Source organism: Sciurus carolinensis, chromosome 7 (assembly GCF_902686445.1).
Source record: "Sciurus carolinensis chromosome 7, mSciCar1.2, whole genome shotgun sequence".
In the NCBI taxonomy this organism is placed as follows: Eukaryota; Metazoa; Chordata; class Mammalia; order Rodentia; family Sciuridae; genus Sciurus; species Sciurus carolinensis.
In genome coordinates this window covers 109,356,483-109,383,358 of record NC_062219.1, presented here as the reverse complement: position 1 = coordinate 109,383,358, position 26,876 = coordinate 109,356,483, and the positions used below count along the sequence as shown (strand labels likewise).

The window sequence follows — 26,876 nt, the reverse complement described above, 5'->3', positions numbered from 1 at the left end:
TCTTTGCAGAGTCAGTAATTTTTAGTTCTATATTAGAAAAGTTGTAGATGTTACATTGTAGAGATGCTACATTCTGTGTTAATTCTTGTGAGAGCAGTTAAATTACTGATTGATCATCTGGGATTTGTGGAGGATTTGTTTTGGTCTTGTCCTTAGTTCAAAGCAAATCCCTGAGTGCTGGAACATTGTCTTTACTCTTAAGCCATGGTCTCTCCCAAGAGTTTTCCCAGCCTCTCTATTTTGGCTTGGCTCAAACTCCAAATTCTTTCTGCACTGTGGTGGGCAACAGCTGAATTATGTGTCCAACTTGATCAAATTTCCACTAAGCTTCTCTCAGTCTTCTCCCATTTATGTAGAGTGAGTCAGACAAGGATAAGGGTTACTTACACGTAGATTTAGGGACCACTTTCCCTCCTCATCGACCATGACTTTCCTTTTCCATACTTCCTTCCTTGATTTTCAGCCACTCAGGCTGAAACGCAGTCCCAAATTCTTCCCTGTGATATGTCAAGAAAATACAACAGCGAGTTCTCTTTTCCTTGCGCTGCAAAAACTAAAGGAAGCATCCTCATACAAGAAGCTATAGAATTGTAAATCTTACCTAGTGAAATTTCCTTTCACAAATGAAAGTTTTTCCAGTTTTCCTGTTTGGTTCTTTTTCAGTGTATGCAAAAAGTTTTTTTAATTTTTCAAAGTTTATAACTGTTATCTGTGGGAGGGTTAGTCAGATTTCACCTTCTCCACCATTACAGTCTGTGAAACTCAATGGATTCTTAAACGGAATACGGTTAACCTTCCTATGTTTATCTTCTGCTATATACAGTCATTAGTACCTGAAGTTAACTCTTCTCACATTATTGGATCCAGGGTTAGGGAGAGCTAGTGGTTTTCATGACTAATGTGTTGTTCAAGACAAAGCCAAGTAAAAACTTAATATGTGAGGACTTTCTACTAGGAATGAGGGTAAAGTGAGACAAAAGATAAGCTCCTTTATTTCAAGGAGCTAACAGTATCCCAAGTGGATCGGTCATCTATGTAAAAACAATTCACAAAAATCAGGTGTGGCTCCTACTTTGAGAGGAGAATCCCTGCAGGTTAGAAAAGAGGGAGGCTTCACTTTTGTTTTTGTTCCCCTGCTCAATGTTATTGGGATGATTTTCACAAAATCATTACAGAGTTGACTAGTTTTCTTATTTAGGTGTTGAGAGGGAAGAAAAGGTACGATTTTGATACTAACCACTCACAGAACCCTGAGTATTGGCTTCAGGAAAACAAAAGCAGTACAACTTCCCAGACAGCTTGCCTTCAGTATAATAATTTTTTTCTTTTTTGTTCTTACACCTTACTCAGCTGTCTTGGTTGTATCTCTTCATATTATAACTAAGTAAAAATAGGTAAGTGTGTATACAAATACTCCAGTGGTTTAATGAATGCTCTTGGTATTGTTATTTGTGTTGTTTCCACAAGTAATTTATTGACTACCCAATGACTATTCATTTTGTTTTAATTTTATGAATGATTATTTTATGTACTAATTATTGGGTACAATACAATAATTTGATATATGTATACAATGTGTAATGATAGAATCAGGGTAGTTAGAATTTCCATTTAGTTAAAGATTTTAAAAATATCTTTGACTAACATAATAATTGTACATATAATGAGATACAAAATGATATTTCAATACCTATAGATAATGGAAACTGATTAAATCCAGTTACTTAATATTTCTATCTCCTACCTTTCATTATTACTTGTGTTTAATATCTTCAAGCTCCTCTCTTCTAGTTCTTCATAAAATATGTAACAGGTTACTGTGAATTATGGTCACCCAACATGCTATGGAACCCTAGAACTTATTGCTTCCATCTGTGTTATTTAACCTCTTTCTATTCTCCTTCTACCTCTTCCTTTCCAGCCTCTAATAATTACATTCAGATCAACTTTTCTGAAGTATCTACATTTGAAAGAGAACATGCAGTGTTTGTCTTTTGATGTCTGACTTATTTCACTTAACATAAATTTGCTGCAAATGTTTAGATATTTCTTCTTATAACAGAATCACATTTCATTATGGATACACATTTTCTGTTTCTGTCTATTGAGGGGCATTGAGTTCCATTCTATGCCTTGGCTATTGTGAATGCTATAGTGAGGGCATTCAAGTATTCCTTTGATAGCTAATATTGCTTCCTTTGGATTTATACCTAGAAATGAGATAGACAGATCACATGATAGATTTAATTTTAGTTTTTTGAACAACCTTTGTATGGTTCTTCTTAGTAGTTATGCTAGTTCACCTTCCCAACAATGTATAAGAATTCTCTCTTCTCCACATTCTCTCTAGCATTTACTATTTTTGTCTTTCATGTAATAGCCTTTTTAACTGGGGTGAGATGATAATCTCATTGTGATTTTGAGTTGCATTTTCCTGAGATTGATGATGTTGAGCCTTTCTTCATAAACATGTTGATTATTTGAATTTCTTTTTTTTGAGAAGTGTTTATTCATACCATTTGCCCATCTTAAAATTTGAATTATTTGCTTTTTTGTTGTTGTTTTTTTTGAGTTTCTTATATATTTTGGGTATTAATGCTTTATCGGATGACTTTTTCCCATTCTGGAGGTTGTCTCTTTCCTCTATTCATCGCTTCTTTTGTTGCACAGAAGTTTCTTAGATTGTCTGTTTGTTTTTGTTGCCCTTGTTGTTGAGGTCTTTTTTAAAAAAAATGATCACCTATACTGATGTGTTAAAGTGGTTCCCTTATGTTTTCTCTTAGTAGTTTCATAGTTTCAGATCTTTTATTTAGATCTTGGATCCCTTTTGTGTGAATTTTTTGTATCAGGTTAGAGGAATCAAATGTCAATTTTTCACATGAATATTCAATTTTCCCAGTGTCAGTTATTGAAGAAGCTGTCCTTTCTCCAATGAATGTTTTTGGTTCAATGGAACAAAATACAGTGCCCATGAATAACCCATGCATTTATGGCCAACTGATTCCCGGCAAGGGCAACTATAATTATTTCTTTAATGATCTTGATATGATCTCATCAGAGTTATACTGTGGAATCTCCAGCATGATAGCTTACCCCATCAATCAAGGGTCAAAAATCCATGACACAATTACCTGGCAAACTGCCAAGAATTATGAATTCTTTAAATGTATGCATAAAATCAAATGTGCAAGAATATGATTTAATCTTATATGACTTGGTTTGATTTTTAACTGGAACCTCAACCTTCAATGAGTCAGTGGGAAGAAGAAATTGCACACAAATTAAAACTCAACCTCAGTTCCCTGGAGTTTCTTTCTTCTTCACCCATCCTTGTCAGGCAGTGCCCAGGTGTGAGCCTCTGGGGTGAAAGGAAATGCATTCACTCTTTGGTTAGCATCTATCATTCCTGCTCCTCAGGTCCATTAGGCTTCTGCTTCCTGGGTTCCAACTTGGGGTAGAGAAATCTCTACTGTGTGACTCTCCTGAGGCAAGGTGCTCAAAATCTCTACTCCAATGCAGGAAAGGAAAAGAGAAAATGGGGAAGTTATTTTATTATTTTATTCAACCACATATACATGTGTGTGTCTCTATTCTGTAGTCTAATTTACATTGTACATATAAAGTATGCACATAATGTTTATGTCCACAACTAATTTTGCAGTGTTAGTTTCCAAATAATATATTTACTACTGAAATATATATATAATATATAATATATATGTGTATATTATACATATATGTGTGTATATATATGTGTGTGTATATATATATATATATATGGTATATATATATATAAAATGTGCTGGGTGCAGTGGCAAATGCCTATAATCCCAGTGGTTTGGGAGGGTGAGGCAGGAGGATTGCAAGTTTGAGACAAGCCTCAGCAACTAGTGAGAACCTGTTTCAAAATAAAAAATAAAAAGACTGGGGATATGACTCAGTGGTTAAATGCCCTTTGGTTCAATACCCAGCACCAAAGTAAATAAATTATATATGTGTGTGTGTGTGTGTGTGTGTGTGTGTGTATGTATAAATGAAATGAATCTCTTCAGATTGCATCTAGTGGCATGGTTTTCTATAAGCTATAAGTTATGTCTATTTTCAAAGGTCTAAATAATGCTCATTCATTTTTTACTGATTTCTGCAGATCTGAATGCTAAAGGAGCCATTCTCTATTCCTTTGAAATGTTCCGCCTCAAGTCCTGTGTGGATTTCAAGCCCTATGAAGGAGAGAGCTCATATATCATATTTCAACAATTTAGTGGTTAGTAGAGTGTGAAAATCATGTATCCTTTGGTCTATAAAAAGTGACACGTCTATTTTGAAGACTAAAAGAAGAAATTCCAAAGAAACTAAAAGCCACATCAAATCTTCCAATGTGAATTTTTAAATTTTATGATATTTTAATGTGCTAAACAGAGAATGAATTGTTTGGGTATGTCTGAATCCCAGAGAAATTTTTTTCTTTTCCTAGTTTTAGGTCATCTTTTAAGTTACAGTGCTTTTTTTTTTTTAAGTCATGTTTATTGAGGTATATACTATACCTTTCTAATGGTAATTTTCTAAATTATAGTACTCTTTTGACTGCATCTCTGAAAAGTTCTAAATATAAATTTTCTCTTCAGAGTTATGTATTTCTAAGAATAAATTAACGTTAAATCAAGAAAGGAGCTCTCCATCCTCAACGGTGTGTGTGTTGACCAACCGGGTCTTGATGTAGTTTAGAATCAAAGCCATCACCAAGGAGACACTCAATTTGTGTCTTCAAGTTACCTGAAACCATCTCCTTGCTGCGGTGCTCATTACTGCCTACCCTCATGGATTGTCTAGTCCTGGCCTTGGGTTTTTTGTTAAGAAAGTTGGCACATAATTTAACCTCTTAAGAAAAATGTGTATAAAACGTTAGCAGTAAACAAAACAGCAAAATACTGAAGATCAATTAGCAACAAGTTAAAAACCTAGCTCACCTGAAAAGTTATTTTCTTAGCTCATTCTTTTATTTAAAAAAATGCACACCTACTACACACCAAGAAGTGTGCTAATCTGTAGATACAACAAAGTATAAGGTGCAATCTTAGAGTTCAAGAGGTTTACAGTTGGCAGGTGGGGGTGGTGGGGACCCAAGAGTTTCAGTGCACATTGGGAAGTGCCAGGCAGAGTGGAAGGATGGAAGTGGGACCTCCAACAGTGTGGGGTGAAGTACTGGGATGGCTGAGGATCATGTCAGGGACGTGAAGGGAGAAGGACATAGAGGCAGAAGGCAGAGAAGGACCAATGGTGGGAAAAGAAAGAAGAGGAAGAGAAAGAAGGGGAAGGAAGAGGAGAAAGAAGAGAGCAAACAGAATCTGCCTTACTTGAAGGACTCATTAAGTTTGGTGTACCTGAAGGTTTGCATGTAAGAAGAAGGATGAGCCAAGGAGCAAGGAAGTTTTATTATTTGAGGTTTTATAATAGGTCATATAAATGGAGATAGCAATAGTATTTGGACAATTCTTCTTATGTAAGGGAAGACATTTAAGTATATCTCAGACCTTTCCAGAACCACATGGTTTAGAGGTTCTCTGTTTTTGACTACTTTATCTTGTCCCTTGGTAATTTCTGAACTTCAAGAAACTGCCCAAAGTCTTTAATTATTTATTGCCAACTTCAGGGGAAAATTAGTTTTCTTAACACTTTTATTTCCATTCTTTACTACTCTTGCATCACTTTTTTTTCCCCATAGAGTGAAACTTTTTTAAAAAAATTAAAGTTAGTGTGATCATTTTCCAAAAGTTCTTCTCTCAGTTAAATTCTCTTGGCTTATTTCTAACTGTTGACCTGGTCTCCTGATGTGTCTAAGGGGTGGTTAGGTTTAAGAGACATTCTTTATAAAAGCTCAATAGTGGACTCTCATTGCTTATGACCAGAAGGGGCTCTTGATACATTTAAGTTGGCAGGGGGAGGAGGAGAGTGGCCCACAAACTCTTCAGTGGAAGTCAACTGGGCTCTTTCAGAATGACAAGGTCAAAGGGTCATGGTGTGGCAGAATGGCAGAATATATGGAATTTTTTTTCAACTTAGACCTTTCTGTTGGTTGGCATGGGGTATTAGTATAAAATATTGTTGGGGAGGATGAGAAAGAGAGAGAGAGAGAGATGATTAATGTTCCTACTGGTTTAATGATATTTTGCAGAGAAAAGTCTGGTTTGGAAATGAAATGCAAAGAGCAAGATGATCACAGTTATGTTTGTACAACTTGGTAATTTACTATAAATCATGAAATTGCACACTTAGAATTAGCGAAGTTTATCTTAAATCACTAGAAAATAAATAAGATCCATTCTGAGTAGAACTCAAATGAGTTTATATGTCACAATCTTGGGGAGAACAAAGGCAGACAATAGTCCTATTGCCAGAGAACTTGCAATCACAGGTAGCACTGAAAACGTTTAGCGATTTTCTCATTCTTCCCGGCATTGGATAAAGTATAAACCGTTGTTTCAAAGTTTAAAGCCAACAAGGAGATAATGTGTAGGAAGCTTTGAGTTTACTGATAGAGGGGGAAATTAGATTCATGAGAAAAGACAAAAAATAATTGGGAAAAATAAGAGAATTAGAGACTCTTCTAAGAGGAATTTAGGGAATCTTCCAGAAGTTCCTGAGGCCTGCAGTTTCCAAGGGAAGTTCTGGGCCCTCCCTGCCTGGTGGCCCCAGGAGTTGGTTAGGCAGCCTTCTGGTCCTGCCACATGCTGTAGTCCTGCCTGCAACAAAGGGGTGGGCTTCACTGACTAGATTTTTTAATGAGGTTCTATTTATAATCATGAAATTTATACCTGCTTATTATAGAGAATTTGGAAATGTATTAAAGTATAAAAGGAAATTTAAATCAACCACAACCACTACTCAGAAACAACTTAATATTCTGGTCTGAAGGTAATAATGTTATTTTTGGAGTTCCCTTGTGACTTGATGAAGGTGAGAAAGAATACTGACTTTTACTTCTTTCCACCTGTATGCATTATTAGGATTAATTTGCCTCTAAGTGTGTACCAGGAATTTTCATTTTAACACTTGATCTTAGTCAAAGGCTGAGAAATGATGAAATCATTGCTTCTAAAGCTTCAAAATAGTTCCTACAGGAAAAGTATCTTTGAGTGATTAGCATATGAGACTTCCATAGATGATTTATCTATACATAATACTTGCACATATTGGTGGGGTACAGGGTCATGCTTCAGTACATGAATTGGAAAACAGGTACAAAAGTTGTGGTTACACAGCAGAAATTAATTCTGGTGTTCCATTCACAGAAGGGTGATTACAGTTAACTGTATTGTACTGAATATTTCCAAACAACTGGAAGAGAGCATGATAAAAGTTCTCACTACAAAGAAATGTTATTTTTAAAACATCAGAACTAACTTTCTTCTAATTCATGTTCTGGAATCCTGTGAATTATAGCCACTTAAGAATTCCCTAGGAAAATTATTTCCTTTTCTCCTCTATAGATGCTGGTCTTCAGTCGGTGACCAACATGTGGGACAGAACCTGTCCATTGGCCAAGGCTGTGACTATAAGGCCATCATTGAACATGAGATCCTGCATGCTTTGGGATTTTACCATGAGCAGTCCAGGACTGATCGGGATGATTATGTGAATATCTGGTGGGATGAAATTATTCCAGGTGTGTATGACCCTAATGAAGTTGGATGGAGTTTGCTATTGTCTTTACAGCTTACAAGGAACATTCCTGGGATAACTAGGGAAATTCTGTGTGAACAGGAACTTCAACCTCCATGGTGGGAACACAGACCTTGGAGAGGTGGTGACTCCTTGGGCTCTCCTTGGGTTGTGGAGATGTGATCATAACTGTTCCTGAAAAAAGGTCTCAGGGGATGGTGTGCATTGGCTAACTCTATGAGTGTTAAAAAAGTGACCAGAAGTTTTCACTTTGTATCAATGTTTTTCTTAACATGCTATCTAGAACTCTACTTTCCTTCTTTTTTTCCCATTTTTAAAATCGGTGCCTTAAAGCTGTATGTAATTGTGGGATTTGTTCTTACATATTTGTTCATGTACACAATATAACAATAGAATATGGTCAGTATCACTTCCTAGCATTTCTTCTTTCCTTCCCCTCCTTCCACCCTCTGGTCCCTTTACTCTACTGATCTTTCCAGTTTCATGAGAGAGCCCCCTCCCACTTTTATTTTCCTTTTTCCTCTCTAGTTTCCACACAAGAAGGAAAACATATGACTCTCATCTTCTGAGTTTGGCTTATTGCACTTAACATAATGGTCTCAAGTTCCATCCATTTTCCTGCAAATGATAATTTCATTTTTTCTTTATGTCTGAATAAAATTTCATGTGCATACATACCACATTTTTTAACAGATTCATTCAATCATGGACACCTAGGCTGGTTCCATAGATTGGATATTGTGAGTTGTGCTGTCATAAACATGGATATGCATGTATGACTATACAATGATGACTTTAATTCTTCAGGATAAATATCAAGGGAGGGGTGTAGTCTTTTGAGGAATCTCCATAGTGAAATAAATTAGGCTCCTGAGGATATTAGGGTTACTTTTTCTGTATGTGATGTCTGTGGCTCTGGAAGGCCCAGTGAATGTGAGTTCACTACAGGATGACCCTAGGACACACACCAGAATATTTTTGTGTTTTATTAAATCAATGTTTTGGCTGATATTTATACCTCCAATTGTGTTCATTATGGCTCATTATCTGAATTCTGTTTAATCAAAATTTAATGGTCTTTTCTTCCTCTTTCCTATGCATTTCTCCTTTTCTGTGCCCTCCTGCACTGCCCAAAAGATAATAGTTTTATTTTACATACTATGCACTTACATTATTTTAACTATTTCAATCTTCCTTAGTTGTTTAGAACTCCTCGACTACTACTTTCCTTGTTTGAGACAATTAAGTAGGATTCACTAAAATGTTGTTTATGGAACAGTTTCTGAATGTGCTTTAAAAAAAGTAATGCTGCAAGATACTTAGATTTAAAAGTAGGAAATAGTTCAGGGAATGGAAAAGCATTATTTTTGGCAGGCAATAATTAATGAAACTTGAATATATCAGAAGTGCCTTAACTATTATCACACATGGCTTTTGTAAGCAAATAATTACCTTGTGTAGATGTGTTTAATTTAGATCCCAATTTCATATGTGGTAGGGCACCTATAATTTTAGTTTTAGAGGTGTAGAAGAAGTGGTCAAGCTTTAAAATTAAATATGAATCCAATAAAGATTTCTGGCAGAGCCAGATCGATTTGGAGTAAGGTGGGGGATGGGTGGCTAATCATATCAAAATCATGTATGAGGTTTCTCAACCCATGTCCTCCCAGTCCCTCCTATATTGATAATTCCATGAATGTGGAGTGGTGGGAAAGGGAGGAGAACAGTGTAATCTGTACACACCTAGAAGGTCACCAGGACTGAACAACAGGCATATTCCAAACCATCCTACCACCTGCCCTCTGAGCTGGAGGTCACATAGTATTCTTTGCCTTCCAGTCTAATCTAGAAAAGTCTTGTGGTGTATTCAGCCAGAGATGAAATCACAGATGAGACTTAATGTATTCGTCTCCCAGTGGTAATTATAACTGGGTGTGCTGGGTGTGTAAAGGGGAAAGAAGAATGAAGGCAAGGGCCAATGACTAAATCCTGATTGTGCGAATCAGGGTACTTTTAGACTTTGTCTACCTTTGCCTGTACTCCTGCATTTCTTACCTTCCTGTACCTATTCTTGGCTTTGCTGAAAATTCCATGAGAGAACAGAAAACATTCTTATTTCTAAGTCTTGAAGAAGACACTGTTTAATGTTTTTAAGATGGTTTTAGGGCCCATAATCAGGCTCGTGTCATTTGCAGATTTGCTTAGCTCTGCTTAAATATGGGTTGCTCAATATCTGTTTGCTTATCTCCTATCTATGTTTTCATCGGGTTCAATTTCATATATCTAAATTGCCTGCAATCACTGTGAACTGTTCTCAAATGAGACATCAAATTCCATAAGATTATAAATGAACATGGCAGTATTATTTCTCAGGGTAATTTATGACCTTTATTGCATCTCATCACTGGGTGCTGCAATCTTATTATTTAGGAGGAGACTTAACTGGTATTGCAGTTTCTGTCCCCAAGTCCATCTGTATTTCTTGAGTCAGAATTGTTGGTTCCCTTCTGCTAAGGAAAAATCTCAACTTCTGAGGTCAAGCACGGGTTGGTAAACTCTAGCCCATGGGTCACTTGTTTTTATAAATAGTTTTATGAAAGCACTGCTATGCCCATTGGTTTACATATTATTGATGACTGCTTTTGTGCCTCAGTGGCAGAGTTTGAGTAGGAGAGACAGAAAATATGGCTTGCAAAGCCCAAAATATTTCCTGCATGTCTCTTTACAGAAAAAACTTGCTGGAAAAAAAAAAAAAAAAAAAAAGCTTGCTGAGTGACCTTTTGTTTACAGGATCCCTCTGTCTTCAATACTTTTAGTTAGTTGTGTTTCTTGAAGGTTGAACTGTGTCCTGTGCGCTGTCAGGGGCCACTGCCTTTCTGGTACAGCTCCCAGTAGGTTGGAGGCACAACAAAAATGTGTTGAATAAATTTTAAAGTATTTTTCAAACCATTTATTCATAAATATTCTGATAAGAATTTTTAAATAATAAAGAATAAGATAATCTTTCATTTGATAATTTTATGGAAAATTAATAAAAACAATCCAGCAAGTGGAAAGTGTCTTCCTTTGGGTGCCAACCAGAGTCACTAGGAGATCCCAGACTGAAGTCATGATCCTTACCACCACCTGATGCTCTTTACAGTCCTATCACCTCAAATGACCTCCTGGTACCAAGGGTTCCGGAAGGAGTTATCTTTCCTCTTTCCCAGCTGAGTTATTTATTTTTTTTTTAGTACTATACCACCTTTAAAATGCTGTGATTCCTCTCAAATAATTTCCCACCAAATCCCTGCAAGTTGGGAGGATAAAACATCAGTTCTGATTTTGCAGTAAAAGTGAGGTCTTGCTCAAAGGGGTTCTTAAGCTTCTGCAAAAGCATTTGGAAGGTCCCTCTAGCACCTGCTGGAGCACCGCCTGTTTGCACCAGGCTTCTCCAGGCCCCCATGTACCTACCTCTGTGTGATCTTTGCAGGGTGTTTCCTTCTGTAATTGTTCAGAGCAATTGGATAAGGAGCTACAGAAGGGGAAGAGCATGAGGACAGGAAGTTATGGTGGAGTTATGAGCATTCTCATTTGGTTTTCCTATCACTCCCCAAGATGAAAATTAAAAATCTGTGAACCACCTTCCTATGACTGCAGCTGGAGCAGTAATTCCTGATGACTTGTCAATTGAAGAACATCTCACCAGTATTTAGTTCAGCTTTTCACTTTTAGTTCAGTATCTCCTTCATGCTACTCTCAGAAAAATGTTTGCTTTTCCAATTCTTTTGAAGTTTTTAAAAAATATTTTTTTAGTTGTAAATGGACACAATATCTTTATTCATTTATTTTTGTGTGGTGCTGAGGATTGAACCCAGTGCCTCACACATGCAAGGCAAACGCTCCCCCACAGAGCTATAGCCCTGGCCCTGCCTTTCCAATTTTGAGGAAAAAAATTTCTTCTATTTTATTTTTCACTCCTCAAGGTTATTTCTGGGCCCAAGGGAGTAAATCTTGATCCACAGGAAGCCCATTTCTTGCCAGCTACTTGCCTTTCCTTCTGGCCCCACAGATTTTTTTTCCTAACCCATGAGGAGCTGACCCCGATATAGTAATATGCAGACTTGGTAGCTGAGGTACTTAGCTATTATGAAAATGTGTCTTGAACAAAATCAATCTTGAACATTTTCCTGAATTCAAAAAAATTCTTTCCTTCCTGCCATTTGGAATATTTGCCTCAGATTATCTGTTTTTCCTTTTCTTTCTGAGACACACACACACACACACACACACACACACACATTTATAATGCAACTGTGCATCAAATATATACACATATTTAGTAAGTTATAGGTATTTATATTTATATATTCTAACATGAGTATTCTATGGTTGTTTCAATAATTTTATACATATTATTATTTAACATTTTAATGTCATATTAATTAGTATTAATAAGTGTATTAACTTATACATCATATTAATTATAAAATATGAATATAAATCAAAACCAAAGATTATTTCCCTTTTGTGTTTACGAGTATCTAGTCAAACAGGAAAGGTTGGAGGAAATATTGTGACTGGGCAGAACCTGTGGATTCTCTTTCTCACAGGTTACCAGCACAACTTTAACACCTACGATGACAGCTTCATCACAGACCTCAATACACCCTACGATTATGAGTCCGTAATGCATTATGCACCTTTCTCATTTAATAAGAATGAAAGTATCCCTACCATCACGGCCAAGATTCCCGAGTTTAACTCCATCATTGGGCAACGCCTGGATTTAAGTGCCATCGATTTAGAGAGACTGAACCGAATGTACAACTGCAGTGAGTACCCCTGGGTCTGAGGACTGGGAATGCTAGCCTCTGCAGACATTCCTTTGGCCTTAGTTTGCTTTCCTCTTTTAGAAGGTTCTAGATAGGGAACAGGGATAAACTATATAATTTACGGGGCTTCATCTCTTGACTAGAAAAATTTATAACATCTACTTCATAGGAAAATGAGGTAATTGAATTAAGAAAATCAGTTTGCAGTTGTGTTTTGTAAAGTAAAAGTATTAGACAAATGTAAGGAGTTGTTATCATTTAACTTCTTTAACTTCCTTTCGAAGGATGTTTAATTATGTAAAGGTCAAGAGAGACAGTGGACTTAAAAGTATTTTGTATCCTGCGAGATTCTTTACCCATGCTATTTTTAAAGTACTCTAATCTCCTGGGATGGGTGTTTTCTAGGATGACCCCTCTAGTCTTCATAGGCATGATCTTTAATTCTGTTTAAAAAAAAATGTTTATGAAGGATCTACTAAGTGCAAAGTCCAGGGTTATAAGTAACTTGTTCTTGAGCTGAAGGAGTTCACAGTTGGCATTTACATAGCAGAGAATGATTATAGGTCTTTTCATTGGAGATAGGTAGTTCTATGTCTATGTTGACAAGATCTAAATGACAACAATGGAATTTCCATGAGAAAAAGTAAAAAAAAAAAGGTCCTCATCGGTCCTCATCTGATTGTTTGAATAGTGAGGTTCTGATACTTTAGTTATTTGGAATGAGATGCCTTAGGTGTTTAACCAGGTGACAAAAATGTCATTTGCAGCCGCAACTCACACCCTTTTGGACCACTGTGCTTTTGAGATGACAAACATTTGTGGGATGATTCAGAGCACTCGAGATGATGCTGACTGGGTCCACGAGGATGGCACTCAGAATGGACACTTGGACCACACCTTGGTGGGACAATGCACAGGTTGGTGAAGGTGGAAAGGAAATACCTGGATTGAGGTGGTTTAATTAGGTAATGATAGCCAGCATGTTTTACCTCAATTAGAATGTTGGTTTTCAAACCTGAAAAATCTCAACAAAGAATATTTCTCATATCTTAATTACTAATGCAATAAAAAGAATCCAGGCATGTTGGGGTTGTAGCTCATAGCTCAGTGACAGAGTGCTTGCCTATCATGCACAAAGCCCTGGATCCATCAAAAAATCTTAAAAAATAAAAAGTATCCATGCTCTGGAGATGCAAAAAAAAAAAAGATGAATTTTAGCAATGATGAAACCGATATGAATATAAGGTTTATAAGATGTGACCTTGTAATTAAGGGTAATGTCCCCAGAGCAGTGTACACCAATAAAAATATAACATTAGCCAACATATGTGATGTAAAATTTTCTAATAGTCACATAAAAAGTAAAAGGAAACAGGTGAAATTATTTTAATATTTTATTTAAGCCAGTGCATCCAAAAGATTAACATTTAAACAAGTAACCAGTATAAAAATTATTGAGATACTTTGCTTTTTTAATATAAAGTGTCTGAAATATGACATATTTTACACTTACAGAACATCTCAGCCTGGACCATCCACAATTCAAGCTCTCAGTAGCCACATGTGTTTGGTGGCCACCATATTGCATAGCACAGTTTCAGGTGGTTCCTAGGTATGGTTATTGTAGCAAAACAACCATAAAGTCAGACACACCTGGGTTTGAAATCTGGCTCTACCACTTACTAATTGTGACCACAAGAAGTTATTGTAGGGTGTTTTTTAATTTTTTTAAAAAAGTCTTTGAATTTGTATAACTCTGAACATTAAGATCTTAATACTTCACAGAGGAGAGTGAAAGAAGACAATCCATATAGAGTACCCAGCTACAGACCAGCAGCTTCACTTTTTTTTTTTTTTATTCACTTTTCCGTTTCTATTTTAGCATCTTTTTATTATGTGCCTGTCATGGTAATCATCTCAACCCCTGAAGCAGGTGGAGTTACAGATTATAATGAACTTTTCAAAGACCGGACTTGGATGCACCATTCTATAGGTCCTCTGGTCACTGCCAAATCACTGAGTCCAACCTGTTTGAGAGTTGGTTACATGTTTTTCAGAAGGGACCTAGCTTGTGTCCCAGATGCCAGGTCACCAGAGAGTATGTCCAGGTCAAAGACACTGCCACTCTTCCTCTGGCCTTGGCAGAGGCCGAAAGTCTCTGCACCACAGAATCTTTTCATACCTACCATCCCAACTGTCCAATGGGTGATCCAAGTCTGATGCTTTCTCCAAGTTGCCAACATAGCCTTTCTACCCTTCTCTTTGGGATCACTGTTAGGCTAATACACAAATTCTAGCTAGACAGAGACATGATTTTTTTTTTTTTTTTTGAGAAGAATCTATTGGAAGAATGTTCTACTACTCAAGTAGGAAAGGAAAGGAGCACACCCCAGAAGAAATGTATAGAAAAACCTTATCAGGGTAACTTGACCATCCATCATGCTTCCTCTTGGGTGGCATTTAAGGGGCTAAAGAGCACTTTCACTAGATGCATTGACTTGAAGAACCCGAAGGATTCCTTGAGATAGAACCTACCTCGTATTTGCAACCCAGAGAAAAGAAAGAGCATCTGGTTAGTGACACAGCTGGGGCACACATTCAGACCTCCTGAGCCCCAGGTTTGAGTTATTGACTTTCACTTCATACTCCCTAGTCCACGGGCAGGAATTTCTGAGTAAGGATGGCCTGGAAACCTTCTTAGCTCTGCGAGCTCTACTTTTCTTTAACTTGAGCATTCAGTATTTTATGATGCAGAGGAATCAGAACAAAGTTCAAGTATTGATAAGAACATGCCAGAAAATACAATTTTCTTGGGTGTAATATTAAAGCCCTTAAGTTGGGAGTTTCGTTTTGTTTTGTTTTTGTGGTTCTGGGATAGAACCCAAGGCCGTCTGCATACTAGGCTAGCACTGTACCATGGAGTCACAAACTCAGCCCCCATGAAGTTATTTTTAAGCCTTTTAGAAAGCTAATTTAAGCCACCAGTGCTTGCTGCCAATACAAAAAGTACATGCTGTCTGTGTGAGGCAGGATAAGGCAGGGAAAATTGCCAGAGGGCCCAGGACTATCTATATGGTCACTTGATTTTTATCTTGTGAAATGTTTTGATTGGAGTACTCCTGTAATAAGGAGTTGAGTGCAGAAATGCAGTTTAGAGCACCTCTTTATATGCAAGAAGTTTTCATTGTGCTAGATTTTGAAAACTGTGCTGTTTTTTCGAAACATTTGTTTAGCCACTTGTTCACTTTTAGGGGAAAGAGTTTTGAGGCATCTGGGTTAGGCAAACTCCAGCTCAGGCACTAATATGGATCCTTTCACCTTCTTTTCCAGTATTCTTCCACAGCTTTCCTTTAACTGCAGGTGAAATCCTCCTTTAGTCCTTATTATGTCTTGGATGCACTGTTCTATTGAATAGTAAAAATGCTTCTACACCCAGTAATATACCCAGTTATGAGGGTAGAAGCAGGGGAAATTGAACCCTTCTCATTTTGAAAACTTAAAATTCAGATGCTAAACCTGTAGTTTCTTATACAATTAGGAGGCCAACCCTTTTCCTTAGAGTGAATCTCTAGTTTAAATAGTGATGTCAATGAGGAAAATAGAACAGGTTTCATAGATAACACATCCTATCAAACTTTGGTTGAAGCCTGTGTTTCTTTAAGTCAGAGGTGGTATACACTTTAAAACCTTTGGAACAAAGGTAATCAAAAGAGAAAGAACAAGAGAAAAGGGATATCATAAAAATAGAAGAGAGATCAGGAGGGTAGAAGAAAGGGATGGGGGCAGGAGATATGGACGGAAAGGTCAGAGAAAGAGGGAATGAGACCAAATTATTCTATGTGCATGTATGAATATGTCACAATGAATCCCATTCTTTTACATAACTGTAATGCAACAATAAAATAAAAGAGACACTGTGCAGAACTGTGGCTTTAAAGATGGGTTCGGTGGTACACACCTATAACCCCAGCAACTTGGGAGACTGAATCAGAAGAATCACAAGTTTGAGGCCAGCCTCAGCAACTTAATGAGGCCCACAGCAACTTAGCAAGATCCTGTCACAAAGCAAAAAATAAAAAGGGCTGGGGATGTGGCTCAGTGGTTAAGCACCCCTGGGTTCAATCCCTGATTAAAAAAAAAAAAAAAATATATATATATATATATATATAAAAGCTTCCAACTGTGGCTTTAGCCAGAGACTGTGTACATTGAATACAGAGAATACTGACAAATGACCTTCTTTTTATTTTCCCAGAAGAGTTCTAGCCTTTTTGTTCCCTGTCTCACTTTGCCTGGGTGGACGGTACCCTGGGTATGGGAAGCCAGAGATGGAATGTTGGGCTGCTCTCTCCACAGGCGCCGGCTTCTTCATGTACTTCGACACCAGCTCAGGGGAAACAGAAGAGGCAGCCCTGCTGGAGTCTCGAATTTTTTACCCAAAGAGGAAGCAGCAGTGCCTTCAGTTTTTTTATAAAATGACAGGAAGCCCTTCAGATAGACTGGTGGTCTGGGTCAGAAGGGACGACAGCACTGGCAATGTGCGCAAGCTGGTCAAGATGGAGACCTTCAAAGGTACCTGGAGGCATTCCCACGAGGACCAGCTTGGCTTAAAACCTGGGACTGCACTCCTCTTTCTTCCTCTTCCCTTCCCTTCTCACCCCTTCTAGTCTTTCTCCCTCCCTTCTCCCTTTCCCCCTTTCCTCCTTTTCCTCTTCTAAGAGCTTACCATGTTGTCTGGCAAGTTTCACCCAACTAATGTGGTTACCACAACATTGTTGAACCATGCTGTTTAAAAGGCATATGTACATTGAGTTTTCACTAGTGCTTTGGAGAAAGTCAGGGCCATGAGAGAGAAAATAGAAGATTCAGAGGTGGAGATGGGAAGGTAAGTGGCATGCAGGAATTGATGTGACTGGACAGAGAGTAGTTCAGTAATTGACCATGAATAACTTCGCAACTGTTCTGGGAAAAACAAATGATAACATTATTTCATATACTGAAGTAACTTGAAATCTACTTGTGAAGTTGGTGGAAACATAAGCCATGTATGTTAATTTCACTATAATCATTTGCATGTTTGACGTGTTACTTTGTGTATTTCTATAAGAGGGTCAGTTTAAGGAAAACCTTAAACTGCTAAGGTGGGCAATAGGATCATCTGGCCATAAATTAAGACACAGGCTTCTAAAGCTAAATACTTACATTCTTTTGTGGTGGCAATGATTCATTCATAAATAGAGAGACAAGCTTTCCTGTTCTGTTTTCCCATTCAACAAAGAATTTCTCAATTAAGATGAACTGGAGAAAGGAAATCTTATTTGCATACTTTGGAAGAGGCTGCTCCTCTTGAAGGGAGGAAGACTCCTTAGAAGTCATTCAGAAGAAGGTGCCCAAATCACTGCTAATCAAGCCACTGTGTACTATCTGGGAACCTTACAGAAAATGGTTTTGAGGGGTTCACTTTTCTGGATGAAATTTATGATAGCAGGTGTAAATGGAAGGATGATAACTAGATGGCCTTTAAGAGCTGAGAATGTGTCTTTACCAAATGACTTTACCAATGACTTTACCAAAGTCTAAATACTTAATATGAAAATAAGCTAGAATCTTAATATCAATGGGAATTAATATCACTTTTATCTAAAGCTGAATCAACCATTCTATGCGTCACAAGTTCTCTGGAAGCATGATATAAATTGATTTTTAAAGCAGTCCATTCCGAAACTGATTTGTCAATCAAACTTTTCTAAAATGTTATTTGAATATTGCTTGGTGTTTGTAGGGTTTTCAAAGTAAGATAGTTACAATTGTCTTTGAATACCTTTTAACTTTTGTGAGATATATTTTTTCACCAAAATTCTTACATGTAAAATGTGTCTATATGTATATCTATGTATAAAACATATATATTATAATCCACAAAACTTACAAACATGCAAAAAGCTTGTACACAAATATGTGTATGTGTGAAAGTGCACACACACACACACACACACACACACACACTCACTCACTCAGGGGAACCCTTATAATAGATGACAGTTCTGAACTAACAAGGATGAAATTTCCCTGGAGTAATCCTAGTATTCCAACCCTGACTGATTCAGGAGAGCCCTGTGGAAGCACTTAGCTAAAACTTGAATGATTTCATTGATGAGAGTCCCTGACCAGATGGCATAGCCTTTCGGGACTTCCTCTCAGTACCACAGTCCCATGTTTCAACCTCATTCTAACAACACCTATTAAGAAAAAGCAAGGCAGTTACTCATTAACCAGAAAGGAATTTTTATTCTCTTGTCAAAATTCCCAGGATCTACAACCCTGCTGGGTAAATCCTGTGTCTTTGTACCTAATCTGGACTTTCTGTCATCCATTACCTTTCCACATGCCTTCCACCTGGCTGCAGTGCTGTCCCCAGGAGATGGCAGTTAGGTTTATTTGTGTTACCCATGTGATCTGTGCACCTTCTCCACCCTTGTCCTACATATCTGTGCCACCTAACCACATGGCTCCATCCCAGAAATAGAACACTTTTAGACCTGTCCCTGTAGTTGTCCTTAGGATGACTTGAGAAAAAAGGGAAATAAGAGTAATCTTCAACTTTGGAAGAAGTATGACTCTATAAGCAGATGTTTGGTTAGAAGACACAGGAAAAGGAACAAAGATATATGAAAGGCCCTTTCCTCAGCTTCATTGCAGATTAAATTTCTGTGGCACTCACCTATCTGAGCTCATTTTAGCCAGCAAGATTCCAAGTTATGATGTAGCTTTTTCTTTTTGTCTGTAAACCCATTGTTAGGGTCTACCCTAGGCAAAATATCAAAGTCAAGGCATACTTTGGGAAATTCTGAGTTACTCTAACCTGGCAGTTTCCTTTCCCTGGTATCATCAGACTCCTCTATGTCTTCTTATGTTGTTTGGCCCAGAATCCCACATTCTAGAACTATCCCCTCACCCTCTTAGGCTCAGTACATAATTAAAAATTACCACTTCTGGTTCAGTTCAGCAAAAAAGCAGGTAGACTTAATCATCCCTAGAATGTGGGCATCTGGATAATGGTGACTCTTTGGATGGTCTAGATCCCCCTCAGGTACCATGAAGAAGAGAAAAAAACTAGACTTTCAGATTTTGGCAACAAGTCAAATGTTGGGTCTTATGGAATTACCATTATTTGACTTTGAAAACGTCTGTTTCATGGTACAGCCCAATACTTGGACATTTTAATGCTACCACTAGGTCGTGGGGTTCAGTTACAACTCAGGAAGAAATACAGAACCTGTAAAATTACATGGTGCATGTTTTAGTCAGCTTTTTCGTTGCTGCCACCAAAACACCTGACAATAACAATTTAGAGGAGGAAAAATTTATTTGGCGGTGCAAGGTTTCAGAGGTCTCAGTCCATAAATGTCTGACTCCATTCCTTGGGGCTAGGATGAGGCAGGACATCATAGCAGAAGAATATGGCAGAGGGAAGCAGCTCAGGATATGGCAAGGCAAGGCGGAAGAAGAGGGAGAACTTCTCTCAACAAGGACAAAATATGTACCCCAAAAGCACGGACCCAGGGACCCAGCACCTCCAGCCACACCTCACCTGCTTACAGTTACCACTTAGTTAATCCCCATCTGGGATTAAGGCACTGGTTAGGTTAAGGCTATTGTAACCCAATCATTTCACCTCTAAATCTTCTTGCATTGTCTCACACATGAGTTTTTGGAGGATACCTCACATCTAAATCATAACAGTGGAAAACAAATTCATGAGTAAGTTTTGAAGATGATTTTAAGATAGATCATAGATGTCCGTTTCTTAAGTTATTTTCCCTTACTAGAAAGTTACTTAATGAGTCTGTAATGATACCATTTCATAGGGCTGCCGTGAGGAGATTGAATGAGATGTCAGGTGCCTGTCACAGTGCAAGACTCCTAGTGAGCACCCACTAAATGTCAGTCACAATCATCACCAACCTATTCTCTGTCCTCAGGAGATTCTGACCATAATTGGAAAATTGCTCACGTGACACTGAAAGAGGAAAAGAAATTTCGCTATCTCTTCCAGGGCACAAAGGGTGACCCTCAGAACTCAAATGGGGGCATTTACCTGGACGACATCACTCTCACGGAAACTCCCTGCCCCACCGGGGTTTGGACAGTACGGAATATCTCCCAGGTCCTTCAGAACACAATTAAAGGGGACAAACTTCAGAGCCCTCGATTCTACAATTCAGAGGGATATGGTTTTGGGGTGACCTTATATCCCCACAGCAGAATAACCTCCAGTAGCTCTGACTACTTGGGAATTGCTTTCCACCTGTGCAGTGGGGAAAATGATGCCATCTTGGAATGGCCAGTGATTAACAGACAGGCAATAATGACAATCCTCGACCAGGAAACGGATGTTAGAAGAAGGATGTCCGTAAGCCTGATGTTCACCACCTCTGAGTCCCATACGTCTTCAGGTAGGTGGTTTGAACATAAATAGGGACTGCCCCTCAGCCTGGAAGGGCCAAGAAATGATTCTCATTTGTATAAGAAAGAACAACATTTCTTCTCACGTTTTTTCCCCCTTGAGCATGTCAATAACAGAGTCACATTGAATAATTATGTGAAAACTTTCAATGCCATCTTCTCCTCCTTCTCTTTCCTAAATTCACTCACCAGGCATCTACTGAGGGCCTACCATGTGGCAAACTCTGTACTGGGTACTTTGATTACAAGTGGTCAGGTGGTCCCTGCCTCACTGAGCTGTCTAATGGAGAAGGCAGATACTGCTAATCGTTTATCAAATACTCAGAATTCTCTAGACTCTGGGCTGAGCTAATGTACTGACTCCTAAATTAATACTGAATGTTAGTATGTCCATGAAATAAACCCACATCAGTAAAAGAATGGGGAAACTATTTTTTCAAATGAAGAACCTTAAGCCTTAGAACGAAGCAGCTGTAGCCATCTCTCCCTCTTCATTAAGGAAGTCTCTCAGTAGTGGACAATTGACCTTTCAGAGCTGTGCTTCTCTGCCTGACTCACCTCCAGATTCTGAATTTTAGTTCTCCTGGAAAAAATAAATAACCTGCTTTGTTCCACATATTTTTCCCTGATGAATAAAATTCCATATGCTCATGAAAGACAGATTGTAAAGTGAAAGATGAAAGGCAATGTGATCTTATGTTACTTATCATTTTGCAGCAATAAATGACTCTGTAATCTGGGACAGGCCATCTCTGGTGGGCGACTACGATAAGGACTGTGATTGCTTTAGAACCCTTGACTGGGGCTGGAGTCGCTCCATCTCCCACCAAATGCTGACAAGGAGGAGTTTCCTTAAAAACGATGACCTCATAATTTTTGTGGACTTTGAAGGTACGTGTGCTGCTCTTCTTCCGTCAATCATCCTTGCTCTTGTGTGCTCCCCTGCTTTGACACTGATTTTGAAGCATTTCATGGAAGGTGGAACTCTTCTTTAAGGATGAGGTCAAAATTTTTTAAAAAGCTATTTTACAAGATCAACCCAGGTTACTCAATGGGTTAAGGATTCATGTCTTCCTTTTATCTTATTTCCAAATATATTTTAAATTTACCCATAAAATTGTACATATTTCTGGGGGTACTGCATGCTGTTTTAATACATTGTGTGATGAGCACAATAAGCACGTCCTCACACATTTGTATTTCTTTGTGGTGAAAAACTACACTTTAAACTGTCTTTGGGAGAACCCCAAATTTCAATTTCTTGTTGATTTATCAACTATGACAGTTCACTGATTTCCATTTGGTTATGCTTCTTTTTATAAGTTCAATAAATGAAAATGTGAAAAGATGACCTTAAAATAAAAATAGTTGGCCTCATGAGTCATCAGCTGGATTCGAAGCCACTTATCCACGTCCCTAAGGGTGATGTTCACGAGGGATAGAAGAGGCCCAGAGAACTTTCTCCACAGTGAACTGTGAATTAAAGTCACTGGTTAATTCTGGGTCTTCCTCACCTGTCTATTTCCTGAAGATCTCACCCACCTGAACCAGACGGAAGTTCCCATCAAAGAGGAAAGGTTGATCCCTCGAGGCCTCATCCTTCAAGGCCAGGAGCAGCAGATTTCAGGAGAAGGTTCCAGAGAAGCCATGTTAGAGGAAACCCTACCTGACAGCCGGGGCCAGAAGCTGCTGGGACGACAAAAGCGGTCAGTGGAGAACACAGGCCCCATGGAGGACCACAACTGGCCACAGTACTTCAGAGACCCTTGTGACCCGAACCCTTGCCAAAATGAAGGAATCTGTGTGAACGTGAAGGGCATGGCGAGCTGCAGGTAGGCGTGGTGGCCAGGAGGCAGTGGCGGCCGGCAGGCCTGCACCCACTGCTGCTCATTGTTGGCAGGTTAGAGCGATGACTGTGTGAGAGGGACAACCAGACGTGGTTTCCTTGACTCCAGAAGGATGTGGCCTGGATTGGTGGACTCCCATCAGCAGGGCAAAGAAGTCCCCAGGTCCTCTGTGTCTTAAGTGTCATTCTTTTCCCACCTGAGAGGCACTGTCATGTTGTCAACAACATCCGGGGTGTTAATGGAATCTCTAACTCCTCCATAGTTCTCACGAATGACCCAGGGGTCTTAGGCTAGGGACTTCCTACTCCCTGACCTGCTCCAGTGCAGACTGCAGAGAAGATTTGTTATTATTTACTATTTTTATTATTATTATTTCTATAGTCTATCAGTTCTGTGGTACTATTATTATGTTTTTAATAACAGGAATGAGAATATCTGATTTGCTTTTACTGCTTGCCATGTGTCACCGGCTCTCCTGAGCATTACCCCTGCATGATCTAAATTGATCCTCACTGCCACCTGTGACCTGTGACATAGGTCCTCGTTCAGTGCTTGGGGAAGTTGTAGCTCAGGAAGATTATATAATTTGTCTAAAGTGACTCAGATGGTAAATGCTAGACCTGGAACTTACACGAAGATCTGTCTGCACAATTTGCTGTATTTAATAGTTCTTTTTATAATGTTCATTTGTATAAGAAACCTAAGAAGTGTTTCAGAAAAGGAGGTGTGTGATGACAAACATCAGCTGCATTGACAGAACTACGAAGTGGATAGGAGTCATTCAGATCGTCTTGAAACATCTGCATTTCCTCTGAGTTCTTTTCTAGCTCCACTTTGTTTCTTCTTTTTTAATTTTTATTTTGAAATAATTTCAGACTTCCTGATGCACTGCAAAAAATACTATGAAGTTCCCCTGTGCCCTTCAAAAGACTTGCCCTAATGTTGACATCTTACATAACCATGGAATGACAAAACTAAGAAATAAACATAGGTATAAAATTACTACCTAGACACTGGACTTTACTCAGATTTCCCAGCTTTTTTCCACCAATGTCCTTTTTCTACATCAGGATCCAATTCAGAACCCCACATTATGTGGTTCTTTTTATTATTATTTTTTTAATTTTATGTATCCTTAGTCTTCTTAGTCTAGGATAATCCTTAGTCTTTTATTATCTTTCATTCCCTTGACACTATTGAAGCATACCAGTGGGTTATTTTGTAATTTTTCCTTATTTTGGTTTACCCCATGCTTTCCTGTGATTAGACTGAGATTGTTTTGGGCAAGAGAGGATAGAAAGTGAAACACCCTTATGTCGTCACTGGTGACGTCAACCTTCATCACCTGGCCAAGGGGGCGTTCCCCTGGCATTCCTGTTTGAGAGCTGTGGGTCCTCCCTCTGCAATGAGTATGCAATGTTGGGAGAGACACTCTGAGGTCATGCAAACACCCTGCTTTTCCTCAGATCCTTGCCCACAAATTTCAGCATCCCCTTGGGGATCCTGCCCACAGCAATCACCACTGTGGTCTCCTAATGATTCCTGTTTCCCCCACTTCCTCCATGGTCACTAATTAGAATTTTTCTATTAAGAATCGCCATCCTCTCCCCATTCATTTATTAATGCAGCCCTTTGGTTGTAATACTAAGGAATCATAAATATTTTACTCCATGGGTGATATTTCAGTAATGCCATTATTTATTTTATTGCTTATATGGCTCCAGCTTTGCTCTCTGGGAGCTCTTCCAGAATGACTACTGTGTTCTTTCAACACCACCCATAATTTCATGAATACAATGTTACTTCCTGGCACAAGAGGATGTTCCAGTTTCATCTTTTATTCTCCCTACACCAGCTATAGAATCCATCACTTTTCCAAGGAGCCCTTCATTTCCTGTTTCTGTTTTTATTTTTTGTATCAGGAATTGAACCCAGTGGTGCTTAACCACTGAGCCACATCCCCAGCCCCTTTTATATTTTATTTAGAGATAGGGTCTCACTCAGTTGCTTAGGGCCTCACTAAGTTACTGAGGTTGGCTTTTTTTTTTTTTTTTTTTTTTTTAATCACAAGGTCCTTCATTTTTTTTTTATATTTATTTATTTTTTTAATTGTATACAAATGGGATACATGTTGTTTCTCTATTTGTACATAGAGTCAAGGCATACCATTTGTGTAATCATACGTTTACATAGGGCAATGATGTTTATTTTTTTTCCCTTCCCCCCCACCCCTCCCACCCCTCTTTTCCCTCTATACAGTCCTTCTTTCCTTCATTCTTACCGCTCTCCTTATCCCTAACCCTAAACCTAACCCTAAACCTAATGCTTTTGAACTCATGATCCTCCTATCTCTGCCTCCCAAGCTGCTGGGATTAGAGGAGGGTGCCACTGCTCCTGGCCCTCTGTTTCCTTTTACTGTAGAATGCCCACCTTGCTTCTTGAGGGCTCCATAGCCATGGGTCTGTACTCTCTTCACCTCTTCACTTGATAGGTCCTTGGATGCCAGGTTCTACTAGATGACTGGACTCACGTGTCAACCTCCCATCAAAGTATATCCCACAAACCTTCAGCTTGGGATTGTGATTAAGGTCTTAATAAAAGAGAGGATATAATTAAACTGTATTAGGAGGGGACTGGGTTAGAAAAACAATTGAACTGATTTGCTATTACTGATTTTAAGTCAGTTGCCAGCCTAAAGATGAAGGCTTTAATGGTAAAACATCTTCAGGATTAATAAAAGGGGGTCTTGATTTCTGACTGTCTCATCCTGCTCTGTTGAGTAGCCTTTGCAGCAGAGATGTTGTTTGAAATGGAGGCTGGACCTGCCATGATAGAAGGGATGAAACACTGCCCTTGATGCCTTGCTTCTGAGATTAGTTGATCTTTATATCAAATAACATTTTACACACCTTGTCCCCGAAATAACAAGGTGTGGTTATTAGGTGCCATTCATGTATCAACCACCTTGACAGGTACAGTATCCTCATGATTTCATGTGAACTTCAGGGAAACCTTAAGAGATAAGTAGTAGGACAATAACCTTACAAATGATACTAGCTGGAAGTTTCAAAGTTCCAACCAGTGCAGTAAATCAAGTTATATCTGGGAAACCTCCCCCTGTAATTAATGTCAGAGCCAATGTCAGGCACCATGTTCTTGAATGTCCCAGAACTTCTCCTGAATTCTTGGTGGCCAGGAGTATTGGATCTGGGGCTATACCTCTCAGGATTAAGCTTCACATCTGTAACATATAGTAACCACGCCATCTTAAGCAAGTTACCTAACATTCCTGAAGTTAAATGAGGACAGTGAGAATGGACTGTAACAATCCCTGCCTCTTCCACTGCCCTGTGGGGTTCAGTTCAATGGTTTGCATTGGGCACTTGGAATGGGGCCAGGCACGTGTTACTGCTCCATGCTGGTTGCTGCTGTCACATCTGGGGTGGTGCTTGTTGCTAGGAGGCCCCTGAGGCCCAGGTAGTTGCCACACTTCCCTGTGTCCTGTTCTCCCAGGTGCATCTCTGGACACGCCTTCTTCTACACGGGGGAGCGATGTCAGGCCATGCAGGTGCACGGCAGCGCCCTGGGTCTGATGATTGGAGGTACCGGTGCTGTGATCGTCTTGACCTTTGCCATCATCTCCATCATGCTCCAAAGGCCAAGGCAGTGACCCACCTGCTGTCGCCAGCCATTCTGCAGGAGCCCCTTCCCTGCTCACAACGTCCTTCCCCTGCCAGTGCAGTTTGAGGCAGTTTTTATCTGCCTTACTTTGAAGGGGCCTCTGAGAACCAAGACCTCTCACCTCATGTGTGATCCTTGTCATTTTTCTGCCACCCACGTGGTTTTGTTACCCTGCTGCGTGCCTCTAATGTATCTAGTGTGTCCTGTGATGACATTCACCATGTTTAATTATAAGTCACTTGCTTAACTGACCATCTTTCCCATGCATTGTGAGCTCCAAGGGGGCAGAGGCATGGTGTCCTCACTGACCACACTAGCTCCAGAGCCCAGATGTGTGCCTGGCTGGTACACTGTGGGCACTCACCAAATGTCAAATGAATACACCAAT

The 26,876-nt window shown here is 39.0% G+C and overlaps 1 protein-coding gene across 1 annotated transcript in view; it reads left to right on the top strand.

Annotated features, from left to right (window-relative positions):
• The window catches only part of Mep1a (meprin A subunit alpha), a 35,794-nt gene extending 9,245 nt beyond the window's left edge, over positions 1-26,549 (top strand). Inside the window, 9 exon segments of the mRNA XM_047559338.1 lie at positions 4,148-4,268; positions 7,488-7,663; positions 12,273-12,494; positions 13,262-13,411; positions 16,851-17,066; positions 20,477-20,950; positions 21,678-21,851; positions 22,492-22,792; positions 26,321-26,549. Of these exon segments, the coding sequence (XP_047415294.1) occupies positions 4,148-4,268; positions 7,488-7,663; positions 12,273-12,494; positions 13,262-13,411; positions 16,851-17,066; positions 20,477-20,950; positions 21,678-21,851; positions 22,492-22,792; positions 26,321-26,477 (1,991 nt within the window). The 3' untranslated portion in view covers positions 26,478-26,549.
• The last annotated feature ends 327 nt before the right edge of the window (positions 26,550-26,876 follow it).